We start from the raw sequence: 16,171 nt of genomic DNA, 5'->3' as shown, positions 1-16,171 counted from the left end.
GCGGCGATTTTTGCACGAAGCCTTGGTTTGAGTACTAAGGTTTCCAACGCATTTCAGAACACGGTATTCAAAAATCCAACATCATCGCAGTTCGGAAATGATCGGTAGTAACACGGGGTGCGAAGTAAGTAACAGGCACCGGTCCTTCTTGTCGGCTCGGTATGTTTTGGGATAGCCGAAGCAGCCTCCAAGTTCCCCAATTTAAGAGGGGTCCAGTCATCTCAATAGCCGGCACTCAGATATCCACCCAAAGAATTGACCTGCCATCACACAGAGAATACCACTTAGCCATATTTGCTGCCACCCTATCAGGATTCGCTTTTGTTAATTTAAGTTGAGACTGGCACCGAGGCAGCTGGTTGCGGCTGAAGCCCATTTATTCAACCGGCTTGCTATGCCTAATCTACAAGAACTACGACAATAGCCTTTTTATATCCGCCAACGATTAAATGAATTTGTATATCTTACTAGATCAGCCATTTAATTAAATATTTTCCAAAGCCAAACCATACCAACTTCCTAACTTTTTACACGGTCATTGAACATGGAGGATCCACTGTTCCGCCGACCGACCCGCTCACTGGCGGGTAAAGTTGCGATTATCACAGGAGCCGGAGCCATCGGTGATGGCATTGGAAATGCGCGTGCAGCCGCAATCCTTCTCGCTGAGGATGGCTGCGGAGTCGTGTGTGTCGACATGAATATCAGTCTTGCGCAGCGCACGGTGGCGATGATTGAAGTGGAGGGCAAGGGCAAAGCAATTGCAGTCGAGGCTGATGTCACTTCCGCTGCGGACTGCCAAAGAATAGTCAAGGCGGCCGTTGATACATACGGCAGGGTTGATATTCTGTTCAATTGCGTGGGCGTGGGCGGAGCGCCTGGCACGGCGGTCGATGTTGATATGGGGGCTTGGGCAAAGAGTTTGGAGATCAATGTATCATCGATGGTTCTTATGTCAAAGTATGCCATCCCCGAAATGGCGAAGAACGACCGCTCCCTGGGCTATACCGGGAGTATTGTCAACATGGCTAGCGTTGCTGGTCTAAAAGGCGGAAATGCGCATCTTCTGTATCCCACAAGCAAAGGCGCGATCGTGAACATGACCCGAGCAATGGCCGCACATCATGCACCCGACGGCATTCGAGTCAATTGCGTCTGTCCCGGCATGGTTTATACGCCGATGATGTACGCCAAGGGGATGAGTGAAGAAGCACGAGCGGCCCGCAAGAACAGGAATCTCTTGAAAACAGAAGGCAATGGATGGGATGTTGGGGCGGCGGTCCGCTTCCTTGCCGGCGATGAAGCAAGGTGGATGACCGGGACCATTCTCCCAGTTGATGCAGGTGCAACTGCTGCTATTGGCACGGATATGGCAAAGAACACCGGCGTGAATGGCTAGAGAACTTTATACTTACCAATTATTGCTACGTCGCTGAGAAGAATATTGTTAGTCTGCTTCGGTGGCCTTTATAGTAACAAATTATTCTTCCCATTCCCCGCCATGTTCGAAGAATTTACACCTCGTTCCCCTAACCCTTTCTTATTATCTCACGCTTGCCGTCATAGTCATTTGAGCCTGCACGTTTTCCTGATAACGTACTCTAGTTTGGTAAATAAACCCGGCCAATGCCCAATCAGACTGTGACAAAGTTAACTAATTTTGCCCGGGGCCCAGCGGACCTCAGTCGTACAGCTGATCCCCAGATGAAAACGTGTCCCGTGCTCTTCTTTACCAGCCAAATGTAGCCCTTTGACCCTGCTCGACACGTTGGTCCCCCTCTGAAGAGCAAGTCACAGAAGTGCCAACTCGATGCGACGGTGATCCGGCCAGCGATGGACGGGTAGTTTGAACAGGAGGACCTGTTTCCGGACTCGAATCAATGGCTTTATCAGTTTCTCGATCATGGTGGGGGATCATGTTTGAAGTCGATGGTGGATAACAAGAACGACGAGAGGATTGGCACATCGTTCAATTTTAACAGGAAGCATTTTGAGAGGGAAAAAGGTAGGAAATATGAACATCCACCAAAATTTATGGCTGTAATCGGAGCTCTGCAGACTTTCAGACTTGCTCACAGATTTGAGGGAAACATGGGGCATAATTGTAAGAAACGCGCACTCGTCGCATAAGCGCCAGTTAAATTGGAAACGAAACTAAGCGAGTGGAAATTTTATTCGTATAGGAAATAAAAGCCTTAAAGAGGCTCAACTCCACACCAAGGAGAATAGCCACCGGTAAGAAACATAAAAGACCTTGGCCTTGTCACCTTTGCTGCCAAGAGGCCGTATCGCCCTCGCGGTTGTAGCCGGCCGCCACGTTGGTCGCGCCTTGTCGGACTAGAAGCTAACGAATACCAAGATGCTGTCGAGGTGTCAAGCAACTTGAAGACAGCAACAAGCAAGCTTCACCTAAAAGCGGTAGGCTGCATTGTAAGCAAGAATCCCGTCTTGTAGCTCCTTTGGCCTCAAGTTTAGCTTAGTGCCTAGTCACACCGTGCTAAAAATGCCACACCTCTCCAAAGGAACGACCACTATTTTATCGAGCAAATATTCCCATCCCCCTACTCTTCCAGTTCTACTGGTAGATGATACTTTGTGGGCTTCTTTATTGAGATTTCGTACCTCTGAAAAGAGCTCAACCGAAATGTTCGTAAGTGACTTTGCCAGTTGGCTGCGGGGCGATGCCAGAAATAGTCTTCAAGGCTGGTGACACGATTGACTTTCGTCGCAGGACCTCTAACCTTGACATTAAGCCCAATCTACGCGCAAGCTCTCACCGATTGAATGGTTGGGGGTTGAAAGACGCCCACCATGGCTCCTGGAGTAAAGGCGTAGACAGGTTGACGTGCTATGATTGCTCCATAACCTTCGTCCGACAACAGTCTCCACAGCCGCGCGCGTTCAATAGCTGATCCTAACCAACGACACGCGCGCTGTCCACCCTCAATAAGCAAGCCTACAGAGAGGGTTTAAGGATGGAGGAAGAAAGGGCTTAATTTCCCCTTGCTTACCTTGCCGCCTTTTTTCAGCTCTGTGGTCAATGCATCCGCTGGGGGATGAGCGGCGGCGGCCCAGGCGAGCTTACGACCTTCGTCCAGTGTAATAGTTTCAAGCCTCGACGGCCACCAGCCTGCAACTTCGATCCCGTCCAAGGCTCCTCATGATCCATACACCTCTTAGGCGGTGCTCATATGACCGGTCATCCGAGCTCCAATAGTCCCACTTGACTCTTTAAAGAACATTTGCTAAGACAATTAAAAAACGTTTTCTAAATATATATACAGCTTTAATAAATATCCCCAGTGAATTAACGTTATACGCACGTGCTACAGGTTCAAATGAATGCCCGCCTAATTTGTCCCTCGTAAATCAAGTGCTCACCGCATAGCCTGTAAGCTTTTCTGTCCCTCAATACTCTCGACTTTCTAACCAAGCACCCCCTTAGACAAGGCGTTGTACCGAGCACTCCTTGGACAATATCCCCGGATCCCCCTCTTGCCTGAGCTGTCCTCTCGTAGTCTTATAAATCCACTTAAACATTTTATACGCAAGAAATTCCAGTAGAGTATCTATGTTATAAGTCCGAAGATAGTAGTGAAAGGGTTAAAGACAAGATATACTGTTCGTTACCCCGTTGTATTCATTCTTGATACTACCTTTGCTCCTTTCCTTTATTATATATAGTATATAAAGCTTGAAATTTCTAACACGAAGTTGGGAAATGAATAGGCCGAAGAACTCCTCTGTAGCGCTAGTGATAGTAATTCCACTGCTTTATCCTAAGTACACGCGCTTATTTCCATGTTGTACGCCGATATAACCTTCGCTTACTCCCGAACGCCTGCGCTTATCTCTTAGTACCGACTACAACACCTTGTACTATATCTAAGTACAAAGAAAGTCCTCGAAACTCGCCTACTATCTAAAGAGGAGTTAACTGGCCGACACTATGTGCTACAAGTACAATTCGCAAACACGAGCTACATTGTATTCCTGCTGTTCAAGAAGCTGTAGAGTGAATACTTCGGTCGGATAATCAGACAGAAAAACAAGACTAGGTTATAGAAGCTCTATTTCTTGAGAACTATCGAAGAGGATATTGAGGTAGTGAAATTGGAGGTATAGTGGGAGGGCTTAGTTAAGAGCGCCTTACTTTCTGAGAGCGTGAGTCCCAAGCTTCTGATGGAGAATGATCCGGGGGGTGGGGGGTAGAGGAAACTTGGACGAAGGATTTACATAGCTCGCAGAAGGTTGTCGCTGAGAGGTTTAAAGGTGAGTTTACTAAGGTATATGTGACAGCGACGAAGATGATAGATATCAAGGATGAGGAGGAGAAACTATAGGGGGAGGGGAGGAGGGAGAGGAAACATGCGAAGTATCAGGAGAAGATAGCGACGAAGAGAGAGAAGTAGAAAAATGATAGCGAGGAAGATATGAAGTATAACGTGTAAGATACTGGTGTTTGCGTTGAACTTGCAGCTGCTGGCAGGTGCTTATTGCATGCTGGTCACTGCTATAGAGGAGTATATATAGTGTATTGTATTTGCTTACGAAGAAGTGAGATGTCTATATAAATTCTTATTACACAAATTTTACGGCATATAACGACTAGAGGAGCGAACATAATGTCTGATGTAGTCTCCGCGATCTTTAGTAGAATATATATCTGAGTAGAGAACAAAGTTCGTCGCGTTGATATATCCTAAAGTTATCTTTAAGAACTAGTTTCATCAATTTCGTCGTTGCTATTCAGACTTAGCTATCACAAGTGACTTTCTATTCGTGTTATATACTTACTGATTAAAATCTACTGTCTTAGTACTATTATAAGTCGAACGCGCAGAGTTTCTTTCGAGTTCGTAATATATAACACGTCGACGGACTTAGTAAGTCGAGCTTTCTGGAGACTGAGGGAGTTTCTTGTAGTTAGGATGTACTATATATCTTCTCAGCTCAATTAATACTGTTTCTATTATTATATCTAGGGTCTAGTTCGCAAGATATAGGAGCTTAGTAAGATTAATATAAGAAGATCGCAATAATCTTACTCTCAAGTAAAAGTATTACTGCAAGAGCTAAGCATATATACTGCACTAACTACGTTATTCTTCGAATTAACTCAGGGAATATTCATTTAGTTAATAAATTGGATAGTAAGCAGCTTATCTGGATATTAGTCACTGTAGTATATCTTGAGAGAATAGATTCGATTTTGATAGATAGACTGCAGAGAAAAGTCTAGTCAGAGTTTAGTTATAAATATATGAAGATAAAGCGCGGACGTACATATAGTAAGCTAAGAATAGTGCTATTCCAGTTAGACATCAGTAAATCGTCCTCGTCTGCGAGGCTGTAGGAACATACTTCTGCCGAAAAAGAACGCGGTGTCAGTAACAGTACCTGGTAGACATGCCCAACTATCTACTTACTAGCTCCGAGCCTTTTCTCTCCCTTCTCAAGCTCCTCTAGTAACTTGAAGTTTCGTGGTACTTTGGCGTCTATTCTGCCAGCGTTCTTGCGCAACGATGTAGCTCTTCAATGACAGGTGGCGAAAAGAGAGAAGTAACTTATTGTTATTGAAGTATTTAAAGAAGTTGTAATAGCTACGAAGTGCTGGAGCCGTTGTAAAGGTAGCTGGAATAATAGTTCATAGAAGGGTAGTAAAAGTACTAGTAAAGATACTTTGTAGTTTAAGTAGTACTTATACTATAGCGGAACTACTATACAAACGCTTGTAGCTAGCTTGTGTAATTTCTTTATCATATAATACTTGACATGTAATTCACTTTATAAAATTAGTTTGAAGTACCTGTCCCTTTTATTACTCTCGATAGAAAGCGGTGTAGTACTATACTATAATAGCTACTAAGTCTAATATCTAAGTTTGATTACTATAAATTATTAATAATAATACTTAAGCTTTCTTTATAATGACTTTAGTTAACTGAGCAAATAAACATATCCGCTTACGTTATCGGATTTAGTCAATAGCTTCTAAGTATACAATTGTTACTTATATACACGAAAACCCCTTCGTTTATTTAGCAAAGTAGAAATTAGAAATAAGGAACTAGATCTACTATATAATCCAACATGCTCAAGCGTTCACAGTACAAATTGATGTAAATATACTATTAACACAGTACTTTGTAACTACTCCCCCGGCTGTCGCTTACTCGTATATCTCCAAAAGTGTGTACATAGACTAGCCGCGACTTTCCAGGTCTATAAAGTCACGCTCCTCGGCTCGACAGTTTTTCTCTTCAGTCTTGCCCTCATGATCGTTGCCTGCAATTTGAATTTATTGTAAAAAGTATTACTTACAACTACGCTTCAATTTTTTATCAATACTTTCTAAATGAGTTCAATTGTAGATAAATAGTGCGGCGACGAGATTTTGTTCGCACGTCCTCGCTCTATAAACAGATGTTAAAGTTTTAGAATAAGTCACTAAGTATGTCCAGCTGACGATTGTCAAAGCTTACTATAGTTTACTGTCTTTACACAACTATATTTGCAGGAAATAACTACTCTAAGATAGCTACTCCCACCTCAGGTTTGTAAACAACAGGCTGAGTACAAACACGCCTCCTTTGCTTGCTCTCACTTCTCCCTCTTTTATATTTATCTTTGTTCTGTTCATAAAACCCCCATTCTCTCAAAAGACATAGCCTCTTCGTTGGTCTTCCTTGTTTCACATCTCTCGAAATGTTGCCTTTTACTTCTATACTCGTTGCTCTTGATCTTCTCGCATTTCTATTCCATCTGACTACTTCGTGTTAGTACAATAGCTTGTCTATCCTAAAAGTAGCTGCTGTCACTTCTTGAAACAGGTGCGAATGATTGTAATAGCTTAGTGGCCAGTAGTCAAGCACTATTGTTAACGGATTCGATTCCCCTAAACTTTGAAGTACCGGAATCGCCCAAGACTCGACTGAGCCCCTGAGGAAGGATTTTCCCGTGAATAGATTAGTGGAATATTTTCAAAGGCTTAAAAATACGTTAATATTATAATTATTATCTCTGGGAACTAGACTAAACAATATAGCCAAAAAGTAGACTTAGAGATATAGTTGTTACTTAATTACTAACAAGATATATTATTATACCTGTAACTATTATATGAATAACAAAGTATAATATTACAAGATATATCAACAGGACTTGTACTTAGTCACTTAGTTTTCTGAGTATAATCTAAGTAAATGTCCAGGATTGAGAACTATTTGAAGTTTTCGAATATACAGCTTCAGAGAGCTGTTTATTAAATATCTATTATAGTAGATTTAGGTTCTGTCATACAATGACTGACACCTGTAGCTCTGTGACTAGCTCCTTGACTATAGGCTCAAGTACTATGTATATATTTAATTTCTTTATTTTGTTTTATTTTATTATTATCTAACCCGAGTTGATCTCGGAAAGTACAGAACTTGGGTGTCTAAGTATTCATAGTATACTAGACATAGTACTTGTTGGCGAGAGCTGTCGACTCTTCGCGTTTAAAGCTTTAAAGGGACTATTGCTAATTTGAGCCCTAGTTCTGCTTTAGTTACACGCACACTACTTCTAGCGTACTATGAAGACGTAGACACCCCACCTCCGTGCTTTGCTGATACTTATCCTTATATTACTTTACTTCACAAGCCCACTTTCTTCATCTAGTAGCTATAGCTTTGTCAATAAACATTTAAAGCTTCCTGGCTATAGCATGCATAACTGGAGCATCTTTGGCTGCAGTAATCTCTGCGAAATATAATGTTTGTAACTTACAAGATGATTATTTTTTGTGCACCGATATTTAATCTACCGACTAGCGCGAATGCGTCCTAGAATAGAAGCCAGTCGACGTGCATGCCGACTCGGTAATCCTTAATTGATATCGCCTAAGCGGCAATGAGCATGCTAGTACACTAACCGAGCGTGTCATCACCACCATCATTACCGCAAATATGAGTCTAGCGTTTAGTAGATTTGGCTAGACCCCCAATATATCTATTAACAATGGGGTTGGCAGAGGATACTGCTTGCGTCTGGGGCATCATCTCAAATAGAGTGCGGGGTACTAGTCTCACTAAGTGGATAACCCTCGTAGCTACCCCGACCTACCCCTAACCGATTACCGGGGAAAGGGTCGTCTCCACTCCTTTGCGGGCTATATAGAGTTCGACATCTTCGCATCTAAGTTACTATTCATTCTTCAGCTGATTTGCAAAACAATAATCCCCTACGTCTGCAATACAGTCATAATCATGTCGTTCGACAAATCCCCTCCTGAAATAGTGGAGAAAGCTGATATAACTGTCAATAGCGATGACGACAATCGCCGCCTCTCTCAAGCTTCTGCTCTACACCCCAACCAGGATTGGACGCCGGCCGAAGAGAAAGCTCTGCTGAGAAGAATTGATCTGCATATTTTCCCTATGCTATGCGCGGTATTCGCCCTTTCTCTACTTGACCGATCTAATATTTCCGCTGCCTACATATCTGGCATGAAGACTGATCTTCATTTTAACATCGGTACGTTTTTGATCTCCTTTATAACTGGTTAATTGTATGCATCGAACTGACCTAACAGGTGCTCGCTACTCTATCGCCCTTCTTGTCTTCTTTCCTGCATTCGCCCTCTGCCAGATTCCATCAAATTTGATTATTCGCCGACTAGGGGCAAGAACCTGGCTCAGCTTCCTCATCACTGCGTTTGGTGTTGTTGTACTAGGAATGGGTTTCGTGAAAAGTTGGATTCCAATGTTGGTTTTAAGAGCATTATTAGGTGCTTTCGAAGCTGGATGTGAGGTCATTTTCAGTTCTATCTATGGGGCTTCACTAATCATCACCAGTACTTCCCGGATCCATCTACATGATTGCATCATGGTATAAAACCTTTGAAACTGCAAGTCGCATTGCGTTCTTCTATACGAGTGCCTTGGTAGCTTCTGGCTTTGGCGGCATTGTATATATCCCTAACTGTCCTTGGGTCAAACCTGCAAATAAACTAACATTTTTTTCAGCTGGCATACGGGCTTACCTCGATACATGTGGGAAATGGCATGTACAAGCAGAGTTGGCGTTGGATCTATATTATTGAAGGGTTAATGACCATTGCTGTTGGCATCGCATCTTTCTTTACCATAGGCGAGTGTAAGTGCTGCCCAAGCGTCCTACGCTCACCATTCCAATAGATGAACCTTCGTGAGCCTAGGACTGATCAGATAACAACAGTTCCGGAGAAAGCACGATGGCTGAAACCTCGAGAGGCACACATTGCTAGGATGCGCATCTTAAACGATCGAGGTGAAGCAGAGTACAAAAAAGTGCCTTTAACACAGACTTTGCGTTTGATCAGGGATCCAAAGTTGCTCCTATTGTATGTATTTATTCGTCTACAGATCTTTCATCTTTGACTGAAGCTCGAAAAACATCTTGAACTAATGCAAATCGTTAGCTGTCTCCAATACTTTATCACCTCTACTAGCGGTTATGCCATTGGTTACTTTTTCCCTATTATATTGAACGAAGGAATAGGCTTTAGCTACACTACGTCTTTAATCTTGACGAGCCCTCCATATGTATATTGATATGCACGTTTTACTTTTGAATGTATTGCTTATGTTTATAGATTTTTACCATCATCGCGAGCTTGGGATTGGCCTGGCTATCGGATAAAATTCGTATGCGGTGGCCGTAAGCAGCCCCCCCTCCCCCAACAAAAACCCCCATCGTCGTTCTATCTAAGACTAACCTCTACCACAGGATAATAGTCTTTCAGGGTTCAGTTGCGTAAGTCTTCGGCAATCTCAGGAAGCACTTATCAGATGTTACTAACCCTAGTAGAATCGCCGGATACCTCTTGATCCTTTTGCCCAAGATTCCAGGAGTCCGCCTCTTTGGGTAAGCTACAGTTGAAGCATTTGCCGAGTTCGATCTCTCTGACCGAGTCACAGGGTATTTTTGGCTGTATTCGGATGCCAGTCAAATGCGTAAGTTACCCTACTTCTTGATTTTCAAAATACAAGACTTATAGATTGAATTTTAGTGCTGCTGTGGTTGCCTATGCACAGAATCAGACTGTGGGGACTGAAAAGAGATCCATGTTATCTGCACTTATGGTTACTGCAGGAGCGGCTGGAGGTGTGACTGGTAGCACTATTTTCCGTTCTCAAGATGCTCCGGTACGTAATTTGAGACTCTTGGACTTGTCAATGCCCCGTTACTGACCGTATTTGAACAGCTTTACCTGCCTGGAATTTGGTATGTCTTTCCATTCTACGCTTGAACATATCTATAGGCACCTGTTAATCTTTGCATTTAGTGTAACTCTTGTAACGCAGCTTTTACTAATCGTCGCAACCTTTTCAATGAGTATGTACCTCAGGAGACAAAACCGCTTGGCGGATGAGGGCAAGATTGGTCCTCTGGAGGGCGTCGAGGGTTTCCGATATTCCCCATAAATGTCGAAGATAACCGTGGTCGGATTGTACAGAGTTACAAATGTTGGATCAGGAAATTTTGATACTGAACTGTCAGGTGGATTTGAATCATGTTCAGATGATCTTTCTTTCTATTGAAGCCATAGCTCAGCCATAGCTCATAAAATAACCAACATAGAGTGCTCCTAGAACCAAGTATCTCCTGTTACAAACTATTCTCATCTTTCTCAAATTTTACTTTAAAATTATACTTCTACTTTAACTTAATTTATAGTATTAAATCTATGTTTTCTTTTTACCTATTTTACATATATAATCGTCTAAAACTTATAACCTCCCTAATAGCGTATTCTTAGAACAAATCGGTGTTTTTTTGGAAATACTACTACACCTAGCCGCTACCTACATATACAACCGGTATCACTCCCTAATATAATACTAGCTACGAGTACACACATTTCACTTCGACTATATAGCCACAGCAAGCAACTCTTTTACAAATTATAGTAGTAGAGACTGTCTTAGCACACCGGCATACAGGCAATTTAAGTGCGCCGAGGCACAAGCAATTCAAGTGCGTAGGCGAACTAGCTATACGCGTCGTACTTCGACCACGGAGGTTAAGTGTCTAAGTATTCATAGTACACTAGACGTAGTGCCGATTAACGAGAGCTGTCGACTCGTCGCGTTTAAAGCTTTAAGGGGACTATAGCCAATTTGAGCCTAGGTTCTACTTTAGTTACACGATACTAATGCTAGCGTACTATAAATATATAGACATCTAACTTCTACTAAGAAGTAAGAAAACTGTCGAACTACCCGAGAGTCTACTCTTTTTACAACTTAGGAATATAACGTTTTCTGTAATGTGGTGGGGTGGAACTGCAGGTGTCACGTGAGCGTGCGACAGGGGGAATAGGGGTATAAAGAAATTCTAGGCATACTTGTATTCTTATTCTCTCTCTAAGTAGCTACAACTCCAAGTAACTCTTGATTCGCAAACAACTACTTCTACTTCTTCACAGTAGATATAAAACTCAGTATATTATCTATATATACTCGATTCTATATTAGTTTTAACTTTGATATCTTTTCTAAGTGTGAATGTTATTTCTGAAAAACACCGATTTGTTCTAAGAATGCGCTATACCTCCTATTTAAATCTAGAGTATTAAGATCATTATTTGTAACACAACTTGTACACCAATGACTTTAATTCACATGCAAATATGGCTTTTTATTATGAACGGTCACTGTATCGAGTATCGGCAATTGCTATTTTAATTAGTTATCAAAGTTCCTTTGCGATCATCGCGATTGCCATCGCGCGGTCAGACTTCCATCTGCTACGGTACCGGTCATCCAACTAATCTAGTTAGCCGTCGAGGCGACAACGGCCCCTTGTAACCGAATGCAATGGTCTTCATGCGGCACATTAATAAGCGTTCTGTACTAAAAAATGGTTATTCCTCCCGCAAAGAGGGGTATTAATCTCATTATCATAGCCGCCACTTTCACGGAAACGTAACTCGTGAGGATTTGTCTATGCACTGAGACGATACTCAGTCTAATTAATATCTTGGTATATCTAGGTGCAAACATTTACCTCGGAGCGTAAAGTTCGCCACTCTTGATTTTGAGACTTGAACATCATTTCCACTGCACCCTCATCTTTCAAGATCCCCTTAAGCCACGCACTGACAGCGGCCAAGCTTATCAGCACAGCCAATGCAGGTTCTAGACACACCTGAGGCCTCATAGGTCCGCCCATTCCTGGGGCAACTTCGTTCCCAGCTTCACCTTCGTTGTCTTTCTTGGTGGAACACAGCTCCGGCAGAAAGCTGGTGTGGGACCTGGGTATCCGGAAGGACTACCTTAATCACGCCCCTGTTATTGCGGAGTATATACTAACGAGAGAGTACGATATCTAGGTGACGAAGAATGTTATTGACGTCCTAGAGGATACCGGAATCAAAGGGGAGGCGATTTGAGGCCGTGATTTAGAGGTAAGGGCGACAATATCGTTTGCTAGTGTTTTGTACATTGATTTGTTAGGTATATAAGATAATCTATAGGACTTGCTGACACTATATAGCCACTCGCATTGAGATTACATTGGTGATGCCTCGACCTTTCCTCATACAACTAACTTACGAGTGAGTCTTCCGATATAAACGATAGCTGCTGTTTGACATTCTGCTCAAGTTGACACTGACGACCTCGTTTGAAATGTATAGAGGGTGGAATCTCCGCGAGATAGACTTCAATAGCCCTGCGACTCTGACAATTGGGGGCTTTCCGGCTTTTGACTACTTTGGCGACGGTTCATTCTACATACTTGACAGCCCTAGTCATGCAATTGAACATATCTGCGGCCTAGCGTGAACGACTATCAATCCGGATACGTTGTACTCGGAGGAGATATTTGTCACCACGATGCCATATTCCGGCCGTCTAAACACCTGCCGATGCCATCATCAATTATGCCACATTCAATGCAGCTAGAGAGAAACCTTCCTTTCTGCCCAGGTAGTGCTGTTAAGGAGCTACAAGCGCAGCGAGCATTAGATTCTTGTGGCCCAATATAACTTCCTACGTTTGGCCATGACATCGCGCAGAACATCTGCACGTTGGGCAAGTTGCACGAAACAGATATCGACAAAAACATATTTGTAATTATAGCCTATGATAGGGACATGCGAGACGTTGTAGATCACTTTCCTCTTTTATTAACAAATTGGAAAGAACGCGGCTGGGCCAAAAAATAAAAAATAGGCGTTCTTGAAAGACATTGCACTGTACTGGAAATCAAAAAGCTCATCGGCTCGTAGACCTAATTAATCCCTTGAAATTTTTGAAAAGTAGAGTGCTAGATTATTGAAAAGAATTCAAGATTCTGATCAACAAGGTCTCTGCTATTAACTCATAACGAGCATAAATAGCTGTAGATACTGATATACAAATTTAGATTCCGTTATGTGTAATCTCAATTAACTTTTCGAAGACACCAATATGTGGAAATAGCTAAAAACGTAAAATCCTAGGATATTATAGCATAGATGTGAAATCAGCGAAGCTATCGAATGGACTAAAAAGCTCGGGGAGCTCCAGCAGCATAGACTGTAACTAAGCTTCGTCTGCGAATCAGTCGTCTTGATATTCTACGAGTAAGACTTTGGTAATACTACTAGTTTGTGCGGTCAAGTATAAGAAGTATCGTATTCATCCAATATTGTTACTAAAGCGGAATTCGTCATAAGATAATTGTATAGAGTAAGTAGAGTTATTAGTATCGATTGCAAAGTCTTCTTTGTCCTCTTAACTAGTTTATTATATTTAATAGAGTACTTTTATATAACTAAAAAGAAAGTAGTAGTTAGCTAAATAATCTAAGTTCTAATTTATTAGATATATTAGTTTAATTATATTATATATAAATAATAGTTGTTAATAATAATAATAAAATAAACTATTTAATATTATAGAAGAGTAGAAAGGACTTTTAGGATTATCAGGAAGAATCGTAAGTAAAACAACTAAAAGACTACAGTCAAAGGATATAGCTTCAATTGGGCATTCAAGCGCAGTGTTAGATTATCGTCATTTAACTAAAGAAGTCTAAATTATAGTTTAATGTTCTTTTGAGGAAGTGAATATTCAAAGTGTACTTAAGTAGTAACACTTCAGGACGACTAATAGTCACAAGATCTAGTTATTAATATAAGTATAGTAAATTGAGTTTGTATTCGTAATTATCCCAACTAGCTAACTTCTCCTTAGTCCAGCTATATTATTGTACAGTCTATATAATGTCAGTCGTCGTACGTGTTGTGTAAAAGAGAGAGTGAGTGTTAGGAGTTTATATACTCAAGTAACTCCACTTATCTACGTGCTAATTCTAGTACAAGTAAAATACAAAAACAAACTAAATAATTAGTAGTCTTTTAGATCTTTACTATAATATATAAACTTTATTTTTACTAAAATCGGCTTTCATTTTATATAGAAAAGTAGTTTTAGAATATATTTATTTAACTTTTTTTAATGTATTCATTTTGAAGTCATTCCGACACGATCTGGGAGCGGGCACAAGCTACCCCGCGCGACGTCAGATACTATCTGCGGGGGGCCCGACGTCGGATACCGAGGCGCAAGGGGTTAAGCTTGAGCATGTGTTAGAAACACGCTCGAGAGGACGACCTGAATTAAAAACCCCGCGTCTTTTCGCTTGCGCGCTGCAACTAATAAGTATCTCTGGTGTTACTTGGAGAGACGTGTCTAGAAGGTACTTAGTACTTCGTACTTCGATCTCAATACAAGGAAGGGGAAGGGGAAGGGGAAAAGGAAGGGAGCTTTCTATATTACCCAGCCCTTTGCCGAACTACAATCCCGAGTTTTCCTCCCTTGTCGATATAAATCAAATGCGCAAGATCCCCCGCGTCTAGTACTTCGTCGTATCAGTGTGCAATTTCCAGCCTATTTTATCCTAATATATTTCCACGCGTTCGTTCACGATTGTTGTGTCTTAGTTGTCTTTACCTCAACTAAAATTCTACGACCGACTTGCCGCACATTTCTGCCGTCGCCGCTCATAGTATGGTTTATAGCTATTGTGGGCAAATAATGTCCTGGAGGATCAGCCTAAGTGTGCCATAGCCCGAGGCTGCTATAAAGCTACTCGCCGGTATGGAAAAGCAAGCGCAATTCTTTGCATCTCCTACCTCACATCTCACGTCTCAAATCTCACATATTAAATACGGTCCTCAGTTATGCTCTCCTCATTCAAGATCAGCGGCCTTGCTGCGCTTTCGCTGCTTTCACTGTCCGCAAATGGTGCTCTAGTCTCGGTCCCCAACTTTGGGGCAAATCCAACCAACCTCCTGATGAACATATACGTCCCATCCAAGTTGGCAACCAATCCTGCAATTATTTTGGCTGTTAGTATTGCTCCAATCCAACGCAAGCAAGAAAGTACGTAGCTAATGACATCATTCAGCTGCACGGCTGCTCAGGAACTGGGGAATTCTACGCCTCACAGACAAAATATAACTCGTTGGCCGATACACATGGCTTTATTACCATCTTCCCAAGCGCTAATCATGACAACGGCTGCTGGGACGTTGCGTCAACCAAAACTTTGACGCATGGCGGTGGTGGCGATAGCAACGGCCTTGCAAACATGATAAGCTATACGATTTCTAAATACAATGCGGACCCCAAGAAAGTTTTTGTTACCGGGACATCTTCCGGCTCTATGATGACGAACGTTCTGGCCGCTACGTATCCAGATGTCTTCGCCGCTGCATCCGGCTACTCAGGAGTTGCGGCTGGTTGCCTGGCTGGCTCTCCTAGCTCTAGTCCACAGGCTGCTGATCCGACCTGCGCTAACGGGAAAGTTATTAAGACATCCGCAGAGTGGACAAGCGTGGTAAAGGCAATGTATCCGGGATACAGTGGTGCATACCCTAGAATTCAGCTCTGGCATGGTACCGCCGACACCTTCGTCTCTTATGCAAATCTCGCTGAAGCGGTAAAGGAGTGGTCCGGCGTAATAGGTCTTACCTTTACAAAGAATGTCACCAATACTCCTCAGTCCGGCTACACCCAGATGGTTTATGGAGACGGCACTCGTTTTATAGCATATAGCGCCGCTGGGGTAGGCCACACTGTTCCAGTTCACGAGGACGTGGATCTCAAATGGTTCGGCATTGTGTAAATGTATATATAATGTGAAAGTAGTA

The 16,171-nt window shown here is 42.3% G+C and overlaps 3 protein-coding genes across 3 annotated transcripts; all 3 read left to right on the top strand.

Moving 5' to 3' along the window:
• Window positions 1–544: 544 nt before the first annotated feature.
• Window positions 545–1,399, top strand: BP5553_10673 (uncharacterized protein; the record flags this gene model as incomplete). The annotated part of the gene is made up of 1 exon (XM_032019296.1): window positions 545–1,399. The coding sequence occupies one exon, from the start codon at window positions 545–547 to the stop codon at window positions 1,397–1,399; it is 855 nt and encodes a 284-aa protein (XP_031864565.1).
• Window positions 1,400–8,252: 6,853 nt separating this feature from the next.
• On the top strand, window positions 8,253–10,451 carry BP5553_10672 (Uncharacterized protein; the record flags this gene model as incomplete). Its single annotated transcript, XM_032019295.1, has 13 exons — window positions 8,253–8,520; window positions 8,579–8,791; window positions 8,841–8,953; window positions 9,012–9,141; window positions 9,223–9,367; window positions 9,446–9,569; window positions 9,620–9,684; window positions 9,754–9,780; window positions 9,835–9,891; window positions 9,945–9,980; window positions 10,037–10,172; window positions 10,232–10,251; window positions 10,313–10,451. The coding sequence occupies 13 exons, from the start codon at window positions 8,253–8,255 to the stop codon at window positions 10,449–10,451; spliced, it is 1,473 nt and encodes a 490-aa protein (XP_031864564.1).
• A 4,748-nt stretch (window positions 10,452–15,199) lies between these two features.
• On the top strand, window positions 15,200–16,146 carry BP5553_10671 (PHB depolymerase family esterase; the record flags this gene model as incomplete). Its single annotated transcript, XM_032019294.1, has 2 exons — window positions 15,200–15,367; window positions 15,427–16,146. 2 exons carry the CDS (start codon window positions 15,200–15,202, stop codon window positions 16,144–16,146), a joined length of 888 nt encoding a protein of 295 aa, XP_031864563.1.
• Window positions 16,147–16,171: the final 25 nt, after the last annotated feature.

This window comes from Venustampulla echinocandica (assembly GCF_003357145.1).
Source record: "Venustampulla echinocandica strain BP 5553 chromosome Unknown scaffold_17, whole genome shotgun sequence".
In the NCBI taxonomy this organism is placed as follows: Eukaryota; Fungi; Ascomycota; class Leotiomycetes; order Helotiales; family Pleuroascaceae; genus Venustampulla; species Venustampulla echinocandica.
Note: the sequence above shows the minus strand (reverse complement) of the source record. Positions and strands in the feature narration are given on the sequence as shown.